At 47.5% G+C, this 24,849-nt stretch overlaps 1 protein-coding gene across 6 annotated transcripts; it reads right to left on the minus strand.

Moving 5' to 3' along the window:
* Positions 1-324: 324 nt before the first annotated feature.
* On the minus strand, positions 325-22,377 carry TEAD2 (TEA domain transcription factor 2). Of its 6 annotated transcripts, none has more exons than XM_080976250.1 (12): positions 22,240-22,377; positions 13,273-13,482; positions 12,257-12,321; positions 12,053-12,115; positions 8,938-9,063; positions 8,138-8,196; positions 7,893-7,954; positions 7,662-7,795; positions 6,116-6,286; positions 4,760-4,915; positions 3,120-3,275; positions 325-2,423 (listed from the first exon to the last, which is right to left on the minus strand). In XM_080976250.1, the coding sequence occupies exons 2-12, from the start codon at positions 13,418-13,420 to the stop codon at positions 2,310-2,312; spliced, it is 1,254 nt and encodes a 417-aa protein (XP_080832376.1). In that variant the 5' UTR covers positions 13,421-13,482; positions 22,240-22,377; the 3' UTR covers positions 325-2,309. The 6 variants fall into 6 exon arrangements, with proteins under 6 accessions (XP_080832376.1, XP_080832377.1, XP_080832378.1 ...); XM_080976251.1 differs by having other exon boundaries at positions 8,938-9,057; positions 22,089-22,338; XM_080976252.1 differs by having other exon boundaries at positions 4,853-4,915; positions 22,089-22,338.
* Positions 22,378-24,849: the final 2,472 nt, after the last annotated feature.

The raw sequence follows: 24,849 nt of genomic DNA on the forward strand, positions 1-24,849 counted from the left end.
TATTTATCTACTTGCACTGGCATGCTTTCGAACTGCTAGGTTGGCAGGAGCTGGGACAGAACAATGGGAGCTCATCCCGTCGCGGGGATTTGAACCGCTGACCTTCTGATCAGCAAGCCCAAGAGGCTCAGTGGTTTAGACCACAGCACCACCCGCAAGTACAAAACCCAAGAAAGGGTTAATCCTGCTCCAACCTGTCTGCTAATGAACCCTTCCACCCTGCCCTCCAAAGCAGTCAACCCCACAGCAAAAGCTGCAAACCTACAGGCCTCTCGAGTGAGAATGGGCTGAAGGGGAAACGAAAAATCACTCAGACCTCCGTACTATGTCAAAATAAACTTTATGCAAGATCACATAATTTGCCCCGTTTCCCACCAAAGCGAGAGACCGCTGCAACCTTGTGAATGGCAAAGGGGCAAGGGAAAAGGACTATATACGAAGAAAGTACAGCGGTACCTCGGTTTAAGAACGATTTGGTTTACAAACTCCACAAAACCGGAAATAGTGTCTTGGTTTGATAACTTTACCTCAGTCTAAGAACGGAATCAACGGTGGAAGGGCACCGGAGGCGGGAGGCCTCATTAGGGAAAGCGCGCCTCGGTTTAAGAACGGTTTTGGTTTAAGTACGGACTTCTGGAACAGATTAAGTTCGTAAACTGCGTAAACTGAGGTAGCACTGTACATAAAGTCCAAATGTGTCTCGTACACCCCACACTTTTAAGCAAAGCTTGGCTCGTTCTTACACTTTGCTCCATCAGACGCTGGGTCTAAACAGCCAGCAGAACAAAGCTGTGGAATAAACCATGTTACTTCCCCATTTGCAGCTACAGGGTGGCAGCAGAGAAAGCTGCCGTAGGCAGAGTCTGACCCTAATTAGCATCTGCATGGGCTGGCAGTGGCTCACCTGGGTTCCACAAAGGTCTCTCCCTGCCTTACCTAGAGATAGTGGGGTTGAACCTGGGACCTTCTGCATGTGAAGCAAGAGTTCTCCTGTGCTACAGCCTTCCCCCAAGGAGGAGTGCAAATTCATGGCAGTGGCAAGGAAGGGGTGAAATGGGGTGCCCCCACTCACCACTAGAAGGTGGGCCCCAAACAATGGGTGCTGAGGCTATGCTGGCCTCCAACAGGAAAGAAAGGTTCTGCACTCCTGTTGAAGGGAACGGTTATTTTCAGCTCAAAGACCGGCCCGCTGAACCATCTTTTCGGGTGCCGGCCTACATAAAACTCTTGCTAGCAGAAAGCAAGCACTGCAGGCAGAGGCCTGCAGGCGAACTTTTCTCCCTGGGTTTGCTGGTGTTCTTCAAGGGAGTTTACACCTGGGAATAATAACGAATAGAATCGCCTGCCTGTAGTCTGTAGTGTTGGCCCCACTGCAGCCGTTCTACCTCCTCATTCTGCTGCATGTAGAGACAAAGCCTTGAATCTCTTGTGAGGTAATAGGCCTCTGAAAGGTGAATGTCTCCACCTCCAGTGCGACAGGGAGTAAGGCCCACTAAATTCTACAATGGGACTCCTCCCCCGCCCCCAAAGTAGGCATGGTTAAAAACAACACCAGATTAGGTGTAGTACTTGTAAAGAGAGCCTGCAAGATCAAATGTATACTGCTTTCAGGGCTGTGTCACCTCAGGCTGCAAGCAGAGGCTCGCCTTACTGAATGCTTCTCCATACCAAAAACCCCACACACAGAACACTAGCTTTTCTGGGGAGGAGCCTACAATCATGTGGACCCCGCTACCTGAGGTGAAGTGGTGTGGCCCACCCCCAAAACAGGTTGATCTCCTTACTCCTAATTCTCACACGGACAGGTTAAGTTACATCAAACTTCTGCCAGATTATTGAAAGCAACCGTCCTCAAAAATGCCACGTGTCTCATTGACAATGGAGTGTGTGAAATCCCAGCCACACGGAGGGGAATGTTCTCGGTCAATGGCATATGTATGGTAGAGGTTAACTCCTGATATCCCACAGCTTGACTGGGAACGGGGTGGGGGGAGCTTGCCCTGAAAGCACTGCTGCTCAACAATGCTGTTGCCATAGCTGCGAGCTTCTCCGCTGAATTACAGCAGTGCTTCTGGGCTTGGGCCTCGGGCCTAACTTTGTGGCCATCAGGGAGAGAGGAGGATATCCATTGGTAGAATCAGTTGCTGGGTTTGCCGGTGGTTGCCAGGTGACAAAAAAGCCATTATCACCGAAGGTTCAGCAGTTGTCATAGCAGTCCATTCACAGTTCACAGACAGGCCGTAGACCTCCTCCTGGTGGGTGAGGGAGTGACCCATTTTGGAGCATGGAGGTGGGGTAAAAGCTGTTCATCACTCCCGGCCCAGCCGGTAGATGTGGTGTTGTGCCCCGTGCTCGCTGGCAGACACTTCAAACACAAAGGCCACACATAAAAGTAACTCCTGAGTTTCTTGATCCCGCAAAACCTGTGGAGGGGATGGAGCGTATTCTGACAAGTTTCATAGCAGTGCAAGGGGATAATCCTGCCCGTATCTGGGAGCATAATGAGATTTCCCTAAATCTCTCCCACAGGGAGCTTGCTGTGGCCCCCGTAGCAAATTTGACAGGTGCTGCCATCTTCCCTTCCCTCACCCTTATTGCTGTACCAGGTCTCCACTGCCTTACAGCTGATTCACAAATTGCAAAACACGAGCATTTATTAAGGGTTGCTTCCCAATTAAAAGAAGCGTAAGTCTGTCAACTCAATTCTGCTCTGTTCGGTTATGCCTGTGTTTCCGCATGAGAAAATATAGTTACAACCAGCACACTATTACATCATGGATGCACAAGGCACAGCCAGCATAATCTTAGAAGAGGCATCATGCCACACTGCCCTTGCTATCCTACATGAAGGAATGTTCCTAAGCTAGAGCTTGCCACTGGAGGATTTTATAAGTGCCATTTAAATTTCCCACAATGCATCACCCTGGAGAGCTGTGGGAAATTAAAAGGTTGCCCTGTACTGTACTGACTCTGGTCGGTCAAGGACTGGAGTTTCTATTTATGGAGAATTCAAGTTTTGGCTTGGCTCCCTATTCTGCCTTCTCCTCCCCCAGGGAAGGAAAGAAAGGCAGAGAGATAGAGAGAGCGCAAGATGGCCCCTCGTTTCCTTCCCCAAATACCTGCAGGATGGTGAAGTTTTCAAGCACGCTGTCCATCATCGGCTTTTCTGGCAGCGTTCGCAGTTTGCGGATGAAGTTGATGAGGTACTCACACAGCGGTGAGCGCTGCAGCTGGAAAACAAAGCGTCCGTCTTCCCAGTGGGGAGGCTCAGCTGTCTGCAGAGTTGGGGAGATGGGAGTGGTTAATGGCAAAGCGGGCATATGAGACACAGAGAGAACCTAACACATGCACACCACCTTTGTACAAAGGGAGAAGCCGCCTCTCTTCCTCCGCCACCATAGGGCCAACCTTCTAAAAGGAGCAAGACTCACACTCCTAAACTTAAACGATGCAAAGATTAGTTCGACTGAAATTAAGCCTGTTTCCCCCCCAACTTCCAAGTACTGTAAATCTGTTTGTGGGATGCAAATCTTAACTCCTCAATGTCCAGTAGCTGATACAGCTTAACACTTTCACACTCGCACACACTTAACTTCTTAAACATTGTAGGCCAAGTTGCTCTTGACCCTGCAGATCTTCCTAGCTTCCAGGCCCTTCTATAGTTTAAGACATGCACAGATTTAGCATTAGGCTGCAGGTCTCCCTTTTTTTAATGGTCTCCATCGGGTGAGTGGGGTACCAGGTTCACATCAGAGGGAAAGCTTCAGATGAAGGGATGGAGGACCTGCAGCCTTCAAGATGCTGGAGCCGAACTCCCATCAACCCCAGCCAGCCTAGCCCAATAGTCAGGGATGATGGGAGTTGGGGTCCAACATCTGGAGAGCCAGAGCTTCCCCATATCTCTGCCAGAGCAGAAACAGCCAACTCGGTGCCCTCAATATGTTGATGGACTTTGAAGACCAGTCAGCCTCAGGCCAATGAGCATGGGCGGATGTCCAGCAATGTCTGAGGGGCACCACATTGGCTGCAAGGGAAGGCACAACAGCTCAGTGCCGGAACACATGTTTTGCACGCAAAAAGCCAGACGGTTCAACCTCCCACACACAATGGCCTGTTAAAAGGATAAGGAAACAGGTGGCCTGAGAGATTCCTGCCCAGGGGCACTGCAAATATTTGAAGGGATGGGAACACAGACCCTTGACACAAATCTGCATATGCCAGTTTAGATGCATAGATGCAAATGTAGTCCCAGCAGCACTGTAAGCAAGGTTTGGGTTTAAGTTTGGGGCGGAGAGGGAAAGGCAGGAGATTTGAAGCTCAAGCTGCCTGGGTCACCCTAACAATGCTTCTGCCCCCACCCAAAATCCTGGAAAGATAGAGCATGCAGCAATGGGATAAACAGAGAAATAGGCTGCATGCACACCACACCTCTAAAGCACGTGGCTTCCCCCAAAGAATCCTGGGAACTGTGGTTTGCCAAGAGTGCTGGGCAGTGTGGCTTTGTAGAGGGTGAACTACATTCCCCAGGATTCCTCATGGGTGTGGTGTGTACGCAGCGGGTAAAAGGCAACTTGAATTGTGGCCGACGTGGCTACTTTTTCACAAGCTGCTGCACAGAAGCTTCTTAGGCGTAAATGAACCCTGTTCCTCTGGCACCCCCACCCGCCAGTGTGGCAACCCCCTCTTCTCTCCCCATCCACTCCCCCCCCGCAAGTCCCGTCATCCCCCTGCCAACTCTCCCCTGCCCCCCCACACCCACCTCCAGTTTTTCCACCACCTGTTTGCCAAAGGAGCAGACCTTGGAGGTGCAACTGAGAGTCAGAGCCCGTGGGCCCTCGTATCGGCTGCTCACCCCATAGAAGGCCCCTCCTGTGCCCCCTGGTTCTTCTTCAAGGAGGGGAAAGCTCAGATCAGCCTATGGTAACAGGAGAAATGGGTGAAAAATGCAGTGTTTTCTTTCTTTTCCTCACCCCCACCCCGACTGATATAAAAAGCAGGATGTCATACATTTCAGGTAGTATTTCGTAAGTGGGGGGTGGGACGGGAATGTCTATTCCACAACTACTTGCCACAGCAGCTAAACAAAAACCCCACATGCATAGAAGTAATATGCCATTGAACATCACTTGCTGGGGCCAGGAGGATAGAGGGTGGGGATCACCTTCCTGCCCTTTTTGTGATCTTCTGAGGTCTGGCCTTGGTGGATAAGACAATGTTCTAAAGTTTACTATTGATGATTCATTTGGGTTGGCCTTGGGGGGTGTTTGCAAGTAACCTTGCATATCCTGTATGCAATTATTACTTCTGTGAACCATTGCAATTCTATTTGCTTGAGGACCTGGCTTTTGTGTGCATCGTTATAGCAATATAAATGCATATCCATTATCCTACACACAAATAGCAAACTAAGTTCTCCGAGGGCCAATCCTGACATTGCCAAAATAACATCAGCCATGCCACAAATGGAAGGCTTCGGAAAGCTTGTGGCTCCTCCAAGGTTTTCAACAGTAGGAAACATCTTTAAGAAATAAAAACCCTACATGGGAGGGGGAACCCACCAAAAACATGGCAACAAAGACTGAGCATGCTCAGTAGCTTCAGAACGCTGACAGTCTGTTGTTTGGAGTGGTGGGAACCATGTGGGAGGGGTCATGGCTGGCGGGTACAGTAAATGGGAGCACCCTATACTGCAACATTTTGTTGCAGGCTCACTGGCATTTTTCTGTAGCTGTAAAGATGCTTAGAGCAGCTTTCAATTAGCTAGGAGCAGAGACCAAAGCTCCCTTGCAACAGTTTTTCTGGCTGGTACCTGCCGGATCCTATTTGAGGCTGGAAGGCGGCTAATGTGCACAGCTGAAACAACAACAATGCATTCATTAGGTCAGTATTCAAAATGGCTCATTTGCCCCTCCACCCAAACAGTGATGGAGCCATGCCAAGCTTTTCTAGGAGATCTGGCATGAATGTACCCAGAATCTGCTTTATCTGCTTTGAACCACCAAGGCAATCCACCAGCCCCAGCAAACTGGCCAGGTAAATATCTATATATAATGCAGCAAAGGAGCTTTTGCCTTCCTAGCTTGTTGGGGATTGAGGGAAGCAGGGCGGTTCTCACCCAGAACTTGACCAAGAAGAAGGCATGAGAAGGCCCCTGGTCATACAGGTCTCGCAGCCCACCTCCCCGCTCAGGGAATTTGTCGTAGATTTGGCGTACGTCCACCGTCTCCAGCGGGGAGTCAGAGGCGGGTGTCGGGTCGATATGCACAAAGCGGTGTAGCTGCTTACACTGCTGAGAGGAAAGGGTAGAAGTCAGTGCATGGAATGATGCAGACTGGCACCAGCTGCCCGAATTTTGATTTACTGAATCGCTTGCCAAAAGAAGTTAGAATGCAAATAGCTTTTTTTTTTTTTTTGAAGTGCTTTACAACAGCTTTCAATATGGTACTCGTGCTAGTCTGTTGGCTGCATCTTAAGCTAGGGACTAACGCATTTTGTTATGGTGTAAGCTTGTGTGGACTAGGGACTACTTCATCAGATGCAAATGTTACTGCCATGATCCTCCCAATTAACTCGGTAAAGCAGGAATACAATATGTGCAATTCTGATATTGCTGGGTTGCTGTTGTTTTTAAGTATGACATGTTTATCCTGCTTTTCCCTCCAGTGAGCTAAAGGTAGCACACAATGTTCTCTCCCCTCATTTTATCCTCACAATAACCCTGTGAGGTAAATCAGATGGAGAGATAGTGAGTGACCAACCCAAGATTATCCAGCGAGTTTCACATCTAATTAGGGATTAGAACCTGGATTGCACCAACTCTAATAAAACACCTTAACCACTAAACCACACTGGCTTGTGGTCAGAGGCTGAGAGACAGCAACTTACTCCAGGTCACCTAATAAGATGAGCCTTCAGGATCAGGCCAATGCCCCACCTAGTCCAGTATCCTGTTCACACAGGATAAGTTCATGGCAATGGTGGGATCTGAACCCCAAATTTCCTGCCCTACACAGCTCAAACTTTTAGCTACTTCCCCACATTTCTGTCTCTTCAAATTTAATCTTGAGATGAATATCAGCCTACAGTGGTACCTCGGAAGTCGAATGAAATTCTATTCTGGAAGAAACCAAGGTGCAGCTTCCGATTGGCTGCAGGAAGCTCCTGCAGCCAATCAGAAGCCGTGGAGGATGTTCGGGTTCCAAATAACATTCGCAAACCAGAACATTCACTTCCGGGTTTGCGGCATTCGGGAGCCAAAATGTTCGACTGGCAAGGCATTTGGGATCCAAGGTACAACTGTACTGGTATCTTAACCTTAGCTTCTCCACTTGCTGCATGTAGTTTCTTATACTCGTCCCTCCATCCACTTCTGTTTATCAAGCCCTGCCCTTCCTCCAAGGAACTCAGGGCAACATAAACACGAGCTGTCCTATTTTATCCTCTTAAATAACCCTGTGAGACAGGTTAGGCAGTGAGACTGTGACTGGCCCAAGGCCACCCGCTAAGCATCTCATCACTGAGTGCAGTCTTGAAACTAGATCTCCAACACACGGTCAATTACATCATCAGGCCAACTCCCAAACTTTTCAAGACAATATATGGGGACAGCTGGCATGAGGCGCAAGTGTGCGAATGGTGTTAAGTATAGGTACACATCTCACCGCATCTTGTTCTGCCTGCCGCTCCACAAACGCAGTGAACTCCACCAGCCGAAGCGTTTCCGTACCAATGTGGCTTCCCTGCCAAGAGGTAGCGCTGGGGAGGCGGGGGGCTCTCCCTGGGGGCGCGTGGTAACCTGCCGAGCCGAGGGAGAAGGCACTGAGACCGACTGGAGCACTCTCACCTCCCCCGCCTCATAGGAAGGCAAGCGGTTTAGGAAGACGGTGGCTTACCTGGGACAGCAGCGGGTGCTGGGACTGGGATGGGGTATGGCGCTTGGAGGATAGGCTTGACGCTAAGGGTAGGAGGGAGAAAGAGGAGAGTCAAGATATGGCTTTTCAACAGGGGGGCATTGCAACACACACACACACACACACACACACACACACACACACGTGTGTGTGGTGCAGAAATGCTAGACAAATTGCTGCTCCCAGCAGTGCGTGTGTGTCAATGACTGAAAACAACAACAACTTACTCTAGAGTGTCTCGGGATTGGCTTGCATCCCCTGTCCAAAACTGGAAGAACTCTGTGGACTGGAAAAGTCAGAAGAGTTAAAAACTGCACTACATACTTAAGTTAGGGCTGCAACATTTATTCTGTTTACTCTGAACTGACGAAATCAAATTTTAAAACCGTTTAATTGACCAAATTCAGTGGAGAGTGATTATTTAAAAAAACAAAAACAAAAACAAAAAACAACCAAGTGTTTATAAAAACTAAGACTCCATCTTGGAAGAGGAGAATGCCTCTTCTGTGGTGATGACGTCTGCTAAGTCATCTGATCTAAAAAACTTAGGAAGCATGCTTCTTGCTTCCAAAACACGGTTTTTGCCCATATGGAAATATAATTGACTAATGCTTGTACATATGATCTGTCAGCTGAGGTTTCATTTATTCAGCAACAACTCTTAACTTAAACACCATTTAATAATAATTTCCTCTCTCCAGGAAAGAGCTAATGATCTAACACAGAGAATTCTTTTGAATGTCACCAAACTACAATTCCCAAGATTCCTTGGGAGAGTTGAGAGCTAAACTGGCAGAAACCTTAATCTAAGTTTTTAGTACAGAAAGAGAACAGGAACCGGGAACCTGTGGGCTTGCAGGTTTTGCTAAACTATTGCTCTCAACAGCCCCAGTGGGCATGGCTAATTGCCAGGTATTATGGGAACTGCAGTCCCACAACATCTGGGAGCCCACAGGTTCTCCATTCCTGCCATAGCGTTACAGCCCCATAGAAACCCCACCTCACAGCCCCTCTTCCACATGCTTACGGTGGTGCTGGGTGGGTAGTGGGGTTCTGACAAGCCCAGTTTTTCCTGGAGGACCGTGGCAGATACGAGTTGAGCAGAAGACATGGCTGCCATAGTCTGAAGCGCTTTGTCCTTTGCTACCTGGTCCTTGAAGAGAGACAAATCCTGGTTTTCAAATGCCCGTTTCCCTTGCGCAGGAGTTCTCAAAACATCCTACCCTTAAGGCCTCTTTTCCACATTGATTCTCTACTGAGGAATGCCTGCAAATCAGCCGCGAAGGGTCTGGAAGTTTCAGGGGGTTATGGGGTGCATAATGACACACATAACTTTGACTGTGGGGGTAATGTAATTTCTTCTGGGGCTATCACCCCACAGGAGACATTTGTAGGGGACAAGGTGCTATATAGGCAAACCATCAGTTTGCCACCTGTCTTCTCATTGAGGAAGCCGATGGTGTAGGGATCACTCACTACTGGAGAACAACTCTCATCATGCCAGACCATTGGCCATGTTGGCTGGGGCAGATGGGAGCTGGAAGCCAGCAGTGCCTCAAGGACAGTTGGTTAAACACCCCTGTTATAAGGTGTTCACCCTGGAGTGCCTAGGGGTTAGTCCCCTTGTGAGCCACTGAGTTACAAACAATAGTATAATTACCATCATTTACATGCTGCCTTTCCTTCCATTATGGAATTCAAGGTGGTATATATTGGCATTGGCGAGACCCACACCTAGTTAGCTCCAGAAAGGGGGCTGCATCAGTTGCTGAGGCTCAGACCACACCCTGAAGAATTGCTTAGAAATCACTGCACTGGACTCCATTACAAAGAGAGGTTGAGAGAACTGGTAGCCCACCAAAGTGGAGACTGAGAAGAGACAAATATCCTAAATGGTTGCCACATGGAGGATGGAGCAAGCTTTTCTCCTGCCCTGGAGGGTAGGACTCAGACCAATGGCTTCAAGTTACAAGGAGATTCCGACTAAATATCAAAGGAGCTTCTGACAGGAAGAGCTGTTCGACAGTGGAACGGACTCCTTAGGGAGGTCAGTATCAATATCGTCCTATTAAAAAATCTCTTCAGAAAACCAGGATTCCTGGTTTGCAGTCACACTTCATTCTTCCCCTGCTTATTACTAAGCTTTGTTCAAATCTCAGAACTCAGAACTCCCTGACCTATCCCCTCCAGCCTGGCCTCTACAGGAAAAAAATCACCCTGATGTTTGGCACCGAGAAGGCGGCCGATAGACTGAAACAATGAAGAGTCCCTTTAACTGCACCTTCAGTGTCCCTGACATGGTCGTAGTGCTGCCTCACGGCCATGGGGGGGGGGGGGTTTCAAGTGGGCTCCTTTTGCTTGCTGAAGCCCTTCAGGGCTCCTCTCAGCACCGATCAGCGAGGTTTCCTTAAAACAGGCCCACCTGCTCAGGGCAGCTGCCTGTAGTTGGCCCCTTTCTGTCTGCCTTTGCTCCTTCGTGTCGAGAGGCGCTCAGAGCAGCTGCTAGGGAGCCATCATTGTTAATTCCTCCCCAGGGCCCGATGCAACACTCCTACATCAGGGATGCAGGAGGGCTGAGATTAAGATGGATGTCTCCCTTGCTCGCTGCAGCTGCTCAGAGCTCCTCTCCCAGCTCCAAGCAGGACAGGTGGCATGGGACAACAGTCTTGAAAAATCAACACGCTTTGACCAGTGCAGGCCACTTTAAGAAACCAGCCCCTTGCAGATGCAGCACAATGCTACTTTGGAGGTGACAGGGCTTTGGGGAAATTAAAATGGCGGCTACCTCACTGCAGCTGGGAAGAGCTCTTCTCGCTTGCCAACACAGCTGTTTGCCCCACTTCTGTTGGTAAACTCAAGGCACTCACATTAAAGCCCTAAATGGCTTAGGACCCAAATATCCCAAATTGTGCTTTCTTTCCTCAGATGTTGAGGTTGGCAGCAGGGGCTGTCAGATGTTTGTGGTGGGGTGGTAGCAGCCCAAGAGAAGGCATCGCCTGTGGCAGCCCCTAGGCCTGAAACCTTCATTATACAGTATACAGTGGTACCTTGGTTCTCAAACTTAATCCGTTCCGGAAGTCCATTCTAAAACCAAAGCATTCCAAAGAGATCCCCGCCCCTGCTCCTGCTTGCACAGGAGTAGGAGCTGGATGGGCCAGCTCAGCTGGGGAAGTGCAGGCTCTATCACACTTTCTATTGAGGGGTTCACGGCTGCGCTATCCCTCAAGGAAGAAGTTTAAAGGAGCTCCACCTCAGCATCAGAGCCCCTGCACCACCCGAAGGCAGCCAGGTGGAATAGTTGTTGGGGTGGCAAAGGTGGAGGGAGCCCAGCAGTTGCATCTGAGAGCCCCTAAACCACTGCTGAGGCAGCTGTCATCAGGCTGTCTCCGCAATGGCACACGATGCTCCTTTAAACTTCTCTATTGAGGTGAACGCAGCCATGTACCCCTCAGTGGAAAAGTGTGATGGAGCCTGCACCTCTCCAGGTGAGCAGCCCCGATCCAGCTCCTACTCCCATGCAAGCAGGAGCAAGGGCAGGGATCTCTCAGCTCGGAAGTGGAGGCTTTCCAGTCCCCAGCTGAGCTGCCCCATCCTGCTCCTATTCACGTGCAAACAGGAGCAAGGGCACTCAAAACGAAAGTGTGGCACTGAAAACGGAAGTGTAACACTCAAAACGGAACAGTTCCAATTCTGAAAAAAGTTCGCAAACCGGAACACCTACTTCTGGGTTTGCGGCGTTCGAATTCCAAGTTGTTCGTGAACTAAGCTGTTTAAAAACCAAGGTACCACTGTAGTTCCCACCTTTGACACCTGAGAGATGTGTTTTCAGGAATCACCCTATTCCAGTGACTGTGATTTGTTTTAGCTGTTTTTAATGTTGATGGTGAATGATGGGTAATAAACGGAACACATAATAATAAAAAACCATTTCCCCAGAGACCGGGGTGGGGTGGGGTTTGGTTGGTGGCACTTTCCCAATAACTTCCCCCAAACCTAGAGCTTGTCTCAAGTACCAGCAAAGCATTATGGGACTTTGGGGGGTAAAATATGTACCCCCCTTACTACTACTCCTTTAGCAGAACGGGAATCCAGAGGTGCAAGCTTGTCATAAACATTTCAGGGAATGCAGGGAAGGGACTCACCTTGAGCTTGGCCTGAATCTCACGGGTTTTCCGCCGGGCCAAAACCTGGATGTGACTGGAGACCTGTGGAAGGAGTTGGGGGAGAGACTTAGCAGGAAACTCTGTGGAGAGAAAGGGGGAAATCTCACCAAGCCTCATTCTCCCCACACACCTCAGATTTATTTCCTGCAGTCTTAGGCTTCATGTCAAGCCCATCACGTTTACCTGTTTCCTTGTCCGTGTTTTGCCTGTCCTCAGTTTAATGTAGCGGGCAATGAGTTCATTACGGCCTGAGAGAGAAGAGGCAAGAAATCAGGAAAACTCATCCAACTTGAACACCATATACAGAGGCGGAATTCCCCCGCCTCTCTTGACCATGCCGCTGACAACAATGCTAGGTTGCCACATGGGGCAGGTTGCAGCCTCCCTAACTCTGCACATGCTCAGAGACACAACCCTGCTAACTTCTGAATCATCTGGACTGTCAGGTCACGCCCACTGCAGAGGTTTAAAAAGGTGGGTGGATGCAAACCTGACCCCTCCTCCAGCAGACCTTGCACACGGTTGTCCCCCATCACCAAAAGTACGTCCCACACTGCCTCTAAAGACCCCAGGGTGCTTTCTGTGGTTTTATCTTCACAACAACCCTGTGAGGTGGGTCAGGCTAAGAGAGAGTGACTTGTCCAAATGCAAGATGTTGAGGCAGCAGTTCCCTAAAAGAAAGGGATGCTACAAACTGCATAACTGAAAATGGAATTGTCATTAGCCGCTCGCCTATGGAGAGTAAGAACTGCCTCCAGGTGAGGCTCTGTCCTTATAGGGCTAGCGCGGCACATTGTAGCGCCTCTGTTTACAACGGTGCATTTAGCTCCCTCATTTCTCTTCCTGGCCCTGCTGGCTCTTTTGTTTCTTTTCTGTCCCTAAAGAGAGCCTTCTGCACAGCATCTATGGCACAGTACCATGAAGGCTGCATCTGAGGACCACCTCTTTCCCCCTCTCAGAGCTGGAAGGGAAAAGGCACTGCTAGCGGTGTACCGCAGGAACACAGCACCATCAGTGGCTACCTTCCCAACTCCTTCCATTTCTTCAGGGAGCTAGAAAAGCGTCATCTTCTTTTTTTTAACCTCACGTATTCTAAGCCCATTGCTTCTCATCATATATGATGGCTTGCAGGACGATCCCCAAAGAGAACCAAGGACAAGAGCAGCCGGTCTAATGGGTCAAAGTTAAGTCCCACCTACCGTACATCTTCCCCTCATCCGAAAGAATGATCTTCCGCCTCCCACAGGGTGGGTAGATGGCCAGGGCCTCCTGGAAACTCTGCTCAATATCAGGGCTCCAGACCCCTTCTGCATCGTTGTCCAGACCCTTCTCCCCAGCGTCCCCCATCTCCCCAGAGGGGCTGGGCCCCTCGCCCCAGATGCCAGGCTCTATGGTGTCAGGAGGGTTACCTGGAAGAAAGCAGAACAGGCGGCGATCAGATCTGAGGGATGGAGGAGCGGAAAGTTTCCTAACTGACAGAAGATGGGCAACAGCTCACCTCCATTTTCCCTTCCTTCCCATTTGGTTGTTTTTACCTGTGGAAAGCTGGGGGTCATATAGTTAGTCCTAGACCAAGGGTGGGGAACCTGTGGCTCCTGGACTCCTAATTCCCCACAGCCCTAGCCAGCATGCCCAATGGTTATGGATGATGGGAGCTGGGGGTTCTCAATAATATCTGAAGGGCATTGGAAGCCACCTTCCCAAGTCAGGCTATTGGTCCATGTAGCTTAGAATTATTTACACTGGGTAGACAATATTCTCTAGCATTTCAGACAGAGGACATTCCCAGCCTACCTGGGATAGCTCAGATGGTACAACATGAGACTCTAAATTGTGGGTTCAAGATCCACGCTCGGCAAAAGACTGCAGGGGGTTGGACTAGACGACCCTCGTGGTCACTCTTCCAATGCTACAATTCTATGCAGAGGACTGAACCTGGCACCTTCTGCATATTTATTTATTGCCTTCCTATCCCAAGGAGCTCAAGATGGCGTACATAGTTCTCCTCTCTCCTCATTTAATCCCCACAGCAACCCTGTGAGTGTGGTAGGTTAGTCTGAGAGAGGCAATGACTGGTCCAACATCATCCAGTGAGCTCCATGTCCAAGTAGGGATTTGATCTCTGGTCTCCCAGGTCCTAAAATGACACTGGGATATGCCCTATATACAGTGGTACCTCGGGTTAAGTACTTAATTTGTTCTGGAGGTCCGTTCTTAACCTGAAACTGTTCTTAACCTGAAGCACCACTTTAGCTAATGGGGCCTCCGGCTGCTGCCGCGCTGCCAGAGCACGATTTCTGTTCTCATCCTGAAGCAAAGTTCTTAACCCGAGGTACTATTTCTGGGTTAGCGGAGTCTGTAACCTGAAGCGTCTGTAACCCAAGGTACCACTGTACTTCTATCGCGAGTTAAGTTGCCCATTCCTATGCTGACCAGAGAACTGATTGGAAGCAGCAAGGCAAATAATATTTGTTGTCCAGCATTGTCTCAGCAGCAGTGGCTATCAGATGCCCCCGATAAACTTATAACTAGAGCACAAAGGAACAAATATCCCCCGCTCTTTGATCTCTGTGTCTCGTAAACAGAGGTATATTACCTCTAATAACAAAGGTTCAATTTAGCAATGAGTAATAGCTGCTGATACAACTACCCTGTATTTAAAGAGTATTTAAGTGAGACAGCAAGGCTAAGGACCATCATCTCAAGCTTTAGCTGTGACAAGGAAGGGTTTCGACACCAGCAGATGCTCACAGATTTCCAACTTTTTTTCTTTTTCTAGCTTCTGTAGAACCCAAGATCTGAGGCAAAAATGTGCAGCCCCCAATTCTCAATTCGTTTCATGGGGAACAAGCCTTCTCCTACTTTTCAATGTTTGCAGCCTGTGAGTGAAATCCCACCTAAATGACTGACATTTAGGAAAGCGGTTCAAGCCATTGAGTCAGAGGCTAGAGTGAAACTCCCATTATCATTATTGACTATTGGTTTGTGACGCCTTGAGTGCTCCTCACTGGTGCCCAATAGAAAGTTCAAGTATGTTGGGTTTAGTGTAGCTGTGATTAGGCAGTAGTACGACAATTAAAAATTAGCAGTAAATCAGGCACTCATGCCCTAAGGACTTATTTCATATGGGGGGGGGGGAGTGATTTTCTTCTCAATTTGTGAACATGGTATAGCATAATAGACCCATATCGCAGGGGAAAGGACTATGGCCGAGATTGTGGGTTACGCCTGCCCTGCCAAGTACTGTTCTTATGCCCATTTTCCTGGAGGAAGTGAAGAGGTAACGTACGGCAACCCTGAAGTGTAGTCCCATGTTGTTAACCTGGTTTTTGGGGAGTTGCTGTTTTTAGTGAAACGCAGTGAGGAGAGGTCTGTGAAGCTGATCATAGCAGCAGTGCAATTAATTAAGGTCTGGAGGAGGTGAAGGGAGGCCAGGCACAGGACAGGGTTTCTGTGGGCAGTGGAAAGATGTTATCTGGGTGCCAGTTTCACCCGTAGGTAGACAGCAGGCCTACCTATTGAAAACTAACAGAGCAGTAGATCTAAGATAGAAGTTTCTTAAGAGGCCTGATCTGCCTAGGCCTCACCACCGCTCAGCCACCAGATCTACTAGCGAACTATGGTTTGTTAAGGTGCAGAGAGTTGTTAGGAGACTCTTATTTGCCTTGCTGAGCTACTATCTTCCAAAGTTCCTTGGGAAGAGGGATTGACTGTTAAAACCACTCTGGGAATGGTAGCTCTGTGAGAGGAATAGGGGTCTCTTCTCCGCACTCTCAACAAGCTGCAGATGCCAGAATTCTTTAGGGGAAGTCACAACTTTTCAAGTGGTATCATAGAGCTTTAAATGTATTATGTGAATTGTTTCTATTCATGGTAGAGGAAGGAAGGCTAAAGAACCATTTCCCTGGTTGGGGAGAAAGGTGCTGAGTATCGGCTAAACTCTACACGGAATTGAGTCCCTAAGATGGTTGGATGGTGCCTTGAACGCCTCCTTCCAGCAACTCCTGCAGCCAAACCAATGCCAAAAATATTTCTCTGCTTTCCTTTGGACAACATCAGCGAATCCAAGAAGTGGGTCTTGTCTGGGCAGCCCAGGACCTCCATACACACTGCCCAGGCATGCACTGAGGGGATATCACTTCAGTGCGGCTAATGCAGCAGTTTGACGTCACCCCTGGAGGCATACTCCATTGTCTCTTGAGACAGACAAGATGCCAACAACAACATGATAGTATTGAGGTGGGTGGATTGGCCTTTGGCATCAATATCTATATGGGGTGGGGGGCATCATACGGACACAGAGCAACATGGGGGAAAGCAGCACCACTGACAAATAAAACAAATGGAGCCAAAGTGGCAAAGCTCTTAAGGGTGATAAAGAAAACAGCATGTTTCTCCGTGGGGGGGGGGGGGAGAGATATTCTAATTGACAGTTGTTAATAGCAAGGTTTGCCTCATTTTGGGAAGACGGTGGCCAGTCAGTAGACCTTAGGTCTACTGTAGACCCTGAAAGCCTTTAGCCCCCGCTGGTGTTGGTGGGAGTGAGAAATTTGTACCGGATTGGAGAGGGGAGCAGGGTTGAAATGTAAAGAGCAAAAACTGGGTGGTGGTTGTTGTTGTCGTCTGAGTGGAAAGTCCAGCGTAGGCCAATTAAGTCTCCTTCAGAGAAACCAGATTGATCGGGGAATGAAAGAAAGAAAAGGTGTAGGCCTCTCCTGCCCCCCCCCCCCACTGTTCCCTGTCAAGTGGAAACCCGGTTCTTTGCCTGGTTATGCCAGTACAAGTGACCCCTGGGAGCACAATCAGCAGCAAGACAAAGAGGCCTTCCAGTATGGATTACGTCTTGCTTTAAAAGACAGGAAGGGGGCTGGCTCTTTAATCTGTGATCAGATTCCCCCCACCCCGCCTTTTGGGATTGTGGGCCTTTATTTCCTTTGCTAACCCTGCACCACCGCTGCCGCCAGAAGGCTCCCAACAGCTGCAACCTTCCCAGACGGATAAAACTTTTTACGAAGAAAGGCACTTCCCTGGCGTGAGATTAATCACAACCACAAACTTCCTCAGAACCAGGCCAAGGACATGCGTTGTGGAAGTCAGAACAACTGATTTTGGTTTTTTTGCTTTTGTACCGAGGTTTTCCTCTGATTTTTAAGTGGCAAAGGGGCGGGGTGAGATGGGGAGGGAACTAGGCTCGCCTGACAAACTTCCCATCCACAACAAATCCAGAGGGAACAGCTTCCTTCAAGTCTCCTCTTCCGGGGGGGGGGGGGGTTGGCTTGTCCCACCCAACTGGATTTCCTGTACTGCTGCAATCTCGAAACCACTTCTACTACTTAAGTGATTTTCAGAGTGCAGCCTAGTTTTGGGAAAGCTGAGCCGTAGAATCATCTGAAAGAAAGGCAATTGGATGTTCTTTGGCAACAAAACAAAGGTTCGAAAGAAGGACAAACATTGAACGGATAATTCAGACATAACAGTTGTGCACAAGTACCATCTCCGCATAAACCAATATGAGTATACAATGAAGAATATCGTCATCTGGACAATCCAAACTGAAGCATCTCGCCTCAGACATTAGGCAGACATTTTGAGCTGACATTTAGTTTGATACCCCTACTTGCTCTGGGATATCTCCACACAAGTATGGAACAAAGGAAAGGAGAGGGTATCCATATTGCATTGCACAAATCCGAAAGAAAGAAAAACTGCTTGAAAGTGTTATTTACTGAGAAAGAACCAAGTGCTTGATATATAAACTCTGTTTATAAACAGCTCTGAGAGACTTGTAATAGCCACTTGTCTATGGCAAAAAGGAAAAAAAAAAAGTTGCCTTCATTCAAGCAGACAGAAGAGCTTTTGTATACTATGAAAGAGTTGGTTCTCTGTCCCCTTTTGGGCTGTCAAGGGGCCACAAATTGCTAAACATAGGTAGCGGCAGGCAGACATACATTTAAAACACATTTTAAGCATACAGCTTCCTAGGAACTGTAGTTTAAGGGGAACTGTAGCTCTTAAGTGAAAACTATACAAATCAGTGTACAGAGTGTCTATTTTCAGTATTCGAGTACTTATTTTTCCTCTTAGCATTTTCCAGCAGCCTTTGTTTCTTTTCACCATGTTCCACAGCAAAATTATGCTCTTTTGACTCTGCACTACTGGAATTAAAGGTATTAAAGAATGGAGCCTATGCTTGATAAACTACAGCTACAATTTATATCAGATGGGAGTAAATCCCATGAACTCCAGCTATTTCTGAGTAAATTATATGTTTCATATCCCACGCTTCCTCCAAGCTACTCAGCTAGCTAGCATACATGGTTCTTTCCAGACTCTCTTTTATCTTCTGAACAACCCTGTGAGGTAGGTTAGGCTGAGAGGTAGTAGTTGGCCCAGGTCAGCTTGCATGGTTCCTGACAAGATAGATATGTGAACCTGGGCCTCCCTGGTCCTAGTCCAACTCAGTCTTCCCCAACCTGGAGTTGATGACAGTTGTCTTGCAAAACAGCTGAAGCCACTGCACCACACTGGTTTAGGGATGCGGGTGGCGCTGTGGTCTAAACCACCGAGCCTCTTGGACTTGCTGGTTCGAATCCCCGCGAAAGGGCAAGCTTCCATTGCTCTGTTCCAGCTCCTGCCAACCTAGCAGTTCGAAAGCAAGCAAGCACAAGTAAATAAATAGGTACCGCTGCGGCAGGAAGGTAAATGGCATTTCTGTGGCTCTGGCACTCGTTGCAGTGTCCCGTTGTGCCAGAAGCGAAGCGGTTTAGTCATGCTGGCCACATGACCCGGAAAGCTGTCTGTGGACAAATGCTGGCTCCCTCAGCCTAAAAGTGAGATGAGTGCCGCAACCCCATAGTCGCCTTTGACTAGACTTAACCATCCAGGGGTCCTTTACCTTTTACTGGTTTAGGATTAGATGGCATGGTTCAAATCTTACCTGGGAGTAAGCATACGATTGAGCTACACATTTTACTATCTATGTACCTTTCTAATAAAAACCATTTTTCCAACAGACCCTGCAGACTGTTATTTTGGAAGGCTCTTAATGCAAGTGGTAAACCCAAATAAAGCTAAAATAAACAAAAGTAATATGATGCACGGAGAAAGAGCTCCAGCAATTGTTGTTGGGGCTGAAGTTTTCTTTTTTTAAAAGGAGGAGTTTATGAAGACTCCATTTTGAGAACAAGCCAAACTGGAGGGTAGGTCTCATTCAATGCCTTTGTATGCCACGAACTGAGGAAATGCTAAGATAATTTTGATCCTGTGTAGAGCCTGCAAAATGGAGTAAAATTTCAAAAGACAAAGGTGGGATCTAGACTCCCCATTCCAAAAGCTTAACAGTTCTGCAGAGTTTGCAGCAGACACAGACAAAAGGATCAGTCGCAGGTGGCTACGAATACACAACTCCAAAATGCCTCAAATGCAGTGTTTTGATTTGCTTTCCACAAGTTTTCGTGTACAAAGGAAAAGAAAAAAAAGTTGCATGGAAGTTAAGAAAAGCAAGCTGCCCTCCACAAAGCAGCAATGGGCCCCAACCTCATCCTGTAATTTGAGAAACGCATGCACCCATGTGAAAGGTCATGTTTGTTTTTGGAACAAGTCACATCAAGGTCTTGTGCAAATGGAAACTGCTGTATCCAACCTGCCCACCCCCCACCCCTCTCATACACACACATTTACTGGCCCATCCTTGCTTGCAGGCGCTGCAGTTGCAAAAGCCACAACATGAAGCATACAACAGTTTCAGCGCCAACACACCTGCTCACTAGATGTGGCACACAGAACATTCAATTGCAACGCCACCAATACACGCAAGACAGGCAGACTGGAAATTTTCCTTACGACTTAACAAAACTCCCCCAGTGTTACCTGTTCCTGAGAAAACCAGCCTGAAATAAGACAACCTTTGGAGACACAGGGTTGTAATTTTAACCAAGTTCTACTCAGGATCAACCCAGCTGAAAATAATGAGCCCAAAGTTAATCATTGCCATTAGTTTCTGTTGGGACTACTACACTGCGTAGGGCTAGCGTTGGGAAAGTCTGTTTTTAAAAAATATTCAAAGATGCTTTCGGCTTGAATGTGAGGAACTCAGGGAGATGACGGCTATCCATCCAAAAACTTTTTCCTGACTCTAGCAAAGGGCCTTTGACAAAGTGGGGTGGGAGCTGAGAGGGAATTTAAGCTAAAATAAAGGGCAGGCAGATGGCAGCTCTACTTTTCAGTAATGCCACCAGGGCAGGACTTTGGGGGGAGAAGGCCAGGATTCCTGCTCAGATGAATGAGCAGAGAACCCCCAAATGTGAAAGGGGCTGCTGACACGTTCACAAAAGTAGCACACATTTCTATCTTCAAGGTCTAATAAGTCCCAGTTCTAAAATTACCCCCTGCAACTCTACTACCATTAGCTATTTGTATAATTGACAGTAGATCATACATTAACCTGAGTGTATTGTGGTTGCCCCAGTCTTTGTACTGTATAGTTTTGCTAGATAGCTTGAATGCTTATTGTTACAATCCACTGAGGACTCTTATATTCAGAAGCTGCCTTATAGCAGCTTTGACCATTGGTGCATCTAGTGCGATACTGTTCACACTGACCAGCAACAGCTTTCCAGAGTTTTGGACAAGGGAATCTTATTGTAAGCTGGTTCTCCCACTCACAGGCAGCAGAAGAGAACTGGCTCCAATTCCCGAACCACCATTTTGCATCTGGCTCTGGTTGAGGGATCTCAGGGTTGCAGTAAAAAATGAAGTAGATCCTTCAAGCCTGAAGTTGGATCACCATTGCCTTAGAACCAGGATTGCCAGATGACACTTCTATATTTCAGATCTTGGCCATCCACAACACAGTAGGTGTGACATATGTTTGAACTTTTCCCTTTCACAGAACATTTCAAAAATGAGCCTTGTTTTGGCCTGTGTGGGCTCAGGTATTTCCTAACAACACTAATCAGGCAGCCCACAAATCAGAATTTCTACATTTTGATTTTTAAAAAGAGGGTTCTCCTTGCTCAGAAGTCTCTGAATCATCACTCACACACTCACAGAGATATATCTTTGAAGGAGGGTACTCCTCCCCCCCCATGTTTACTCAGAAGTAATTCCCATTGTGTGTGGCTTAGAAGTAAATGGGCAGACGATTTCAGGAAGTGTTTGTTGACCCCTTGGGGCAGTGGGGAATGTATAGATCAGGTAAGATAAAGACTGCCCTCCCTTAATGGCTGACATTGTGAGGGAGAGAGGAGATGGGGAAAGTTAAAACACCAACACACACTACATCCCTTCCAAGTGGAGAATCAAGCTTAACAAAATAAAATTTTGAACAAACCCATCTCCGCCCTCCATTGAAACTCGCTATCAAAACGACACCGAATCACACAATTGCCCCCTGCAAGCAACCTCATGAACTCTTGGCTTTCAGACAAAAAGTTATAGCCCCTGTCCTTTACTCAGACAAAGAGAAACTCACAGGCACACAATCAAGCCATTAAAAAAGGTGTGGTACTCCCTCCCATCTCTCTGCTTCGAGATTTCACATTCAAAAACGTTTATATATATTAAGAGGGTTAACGGCGGCAACCTCTTACTACTTACGTGCAAAATTAAAGAATACAGCGTGAAATTCACACAAATTACTGGATATTATAAAGATCTTTTTAAAACATAGTCCCAAGCAATCCAGTGACAAATATATATATTTCAGTACCTATGTATCAGTACCTATACATAAAATAAATTAAAACCACAATATATTTATGTACGCATACAGAAACCCTCACGCTTCCAGTCTTCCACTTCTTTAAATTAAAATTAAAGCGGTGGTCGACTTTTCCCACAAAAGAAGAAAAGTTGCAAGCAACGTTTATCCTCCCTGCAAACCAAAATCAAAAGCTAAATCACAGCTCACCACCAGATGCACGTTTAAATCGAAATCTTCCTTGTCAGGGCTTGCTCCCAAGTAGGAAATTAAACAGAACGAACGATTGGGAGGAGGGGAGGAAATATTACTTACTTTCAGAAGATACCCAAGAGGCCGGTTTTGTGCGCGCTAGTGAAGACGGGGGGGGGGGGGGGGAGAGAACGTAAAGGAGAAACTTTCCCTGAACTTTGCTTTAAGGGGGAGGGAAGGGGGGGCGTGAAAAAAGAGAATAAAAGCTCTTCACCACTAGGGTTAATTTTGACTCATCCAGGAGGTTCCTGCCCACTTCTTGGGATTGGAAATGGGAAGAAGAGCAGCGTGGTGGTGCGCGCAGAGGAGCAACAGGCCTGCGTGGTATTTTGGAAAGGTGACAGTTTTCCTCTGGAATCCTTGGAATGAGCAGAGGAATTGAATTAGCAGCAGTGAGTCAGTTCCACGAGGGGAGGAGCCGAGGGCTGGAAGGGGCGGAATTTCGTGTTCACACAGGACACGCACACACACACACAAAAACACACGCACACACCCCGCCAAGCAGGAAACGGGACCAGGAAAGGGCGCGCGATACCTTTCTTAGGGGACCGGGTGATAATGTTGCAAAACAAGGAACGACGCACAAGTTAACTTCCTCAAGATGCGGGCAGCGCCACTCGTTTACATTCTAAAGCAAATTCGTGGAGGATAAATTAGTCCTAAATTGCTTCAGAGGCAGCAAGTCGTGGGAAGACCAGAGCGAAGGAAGCCACAGCAAAGGGCTTGCGTTTGTTTGTTTCCAAGGCCTCCTTGTAGGCTTCCCAGAGGTATCTGACCAGCAAGGTACCAGAAGCCAGACAGAGGCAGCTGGCTATGAGGAAATCATCTTTCCTTAGCAGGTCTGAAAATTAGGTAAATACAAACTCGGATGGACAACAGCACATGACGTATTACACTGTGCCATGATTTATTTAACAGAAATAAAGCCAAAATGGAGAAAAACTAAATACACCCTTACTGCTTCCATAGGAATTAAGAAGCTAAGTAGCAGCTAATCAAATGCCTTTGCTTAATTGATCATGAGCAAATGTGCCCATCTCTATAAAAGCTGAAGTTTCAATTTGCTGGCCTGGGGCATTCGGGTGTGTTGTAGCGCAATGCCAAGGAGGAAACACATCAGCAATGCTCTTCGAGAAGCAATTGTTGTTGCTCGTGAAACTGGGATGGGTTATAAGGCCACCTCCAACCAATTTTAAGTCCATCATTCTACAGTGAGAAAGATTATTCGAAAGTGGAAAACATTGAAGACAGTTGCCAATGTTCCCGGGGTTGGACGTCCCAGCAAATTCACCCCAAGGCCACCTAAAACAAAATGGCTAGGTTGTGCTCAAGTGAGGAACAAGCAGAATTAAGGAGTGTGGCAGTGAAATATGCAATCTCTCCAGTCACCACACACATGACTGACCAGCAGTTTTTGCAGAGGTAAAATAGACACAGTAATTTTTTACTTACCATATTTTATGTGGTAAGCAGAAATTTGGGTTAAATGGTGAGTGGGTAGATTTGTGTTTTTGATGTCATGTGGAACAAAGAACTTGCATGCATGAGTAGCCCCGATTCCATCTAGAATCTGACATAGACCATGTTGTAAACAAAATCAGACCTTTTCCCCTTATGGGGTATCTAAGAGCCTGTATAGAGTCCTTATGTGGGTTCCCTATTGGTAGGAGAAAATAACAGAGGCCAACCAAAGAATATTGAGAAGCAAAGCAGCTAATAAGCCTGATCTTTATTAAAGCTGTTGCAACAGGGTGCTCCCCTCACACGCAGGAGGACGGAGGAGGACCCAGAACAAAGGTGTGCTGCCCTTATATAGACATTTTAAATTCCCTGCCCTGGAGCTCAAGAGCACCCCTCCATACATCATGCATACATCACAGAAGGGGTGTAACCCAAGACCACCCTCCACAAACATCATACCTATGGTACATCACAGAAAAGGTGGTCTACAACAGAAATTTGAATGTTGTTTTTCCTGTCTGCCAGGCTATCTGATAATGCCTTATCTGATTGCCTTTCCTGGTAGTTTGTCTCCCTTTGAGATGGTGATTTCCCAATTCCTGAGACAATGGGAAGGTTCCCTCACCCCCTCCCTCCTTGCAGAGAAAACATTTGGTCAGTTTGAGAGTCAAAATGGTTTCAGGGTGGTCTTTCTGTGCTGCTCCAGACATGTGGTCCACATATCTATGTACGTGCTTGGTTGGTACATTCATGAACATTTATTATATATATAAGACCTTAATTTTTTTTATTTCAGAGGAGAGAAGGTTGTGCTCTACTCCTAGGCTTCTGATTTCCCATATGAATTTAGCGAGAGGGTTTGGAATGACAAAATCTCTCCCCCGCCCCCCCTCCAGTTCACACACATGCACACACTTCCCAGGCAGGGAGAGTCATTTCCTGGATTTTTAATCATGGTGGACTTTTGACAATACAGTACATGTCAGTTTCACTGGAATCATAAGTCACCACCTAATGGTGACACGGCAGAAATGCACCCATTGTTCTTATGGAAGCAAGTACTGTAGCTTCCTGGCCATGAGAACCAGTCACAGGAATCCAGTGTTTATATTACAGGGCTGCTATACAGTGGGTTCCAAACCTTCTGCCCCCAGAAAACACTTTAATCCATGATTTACTTTCTTTGTTGTTTTGTTTTTGCGGAGGGACCTCTGCGTATCTGCTACAGTACCTCCACACTGCGGAGTATTCTGGGATGCATGCTAGCATGCAATTGTGCAGGGTGTGGTCCGCTCTTCTGATGTCTAGCTGTCACCCTGTGCAAAATATTAAGAGAGTGCTTCTACACAATTCATTCAACTCT

This window comes from Podarcis pityusensis (genome assembly GCF_964106645.2).
Source record: "Podarcis pityusensis genome assembly, chromosome: 13".
Lineage (NCBI taxonomy): Eukaryota > Metazoa > Chordata > Lepidosauria > Squamata > Lacertidae > Podarcis > Podarcis pityusensis.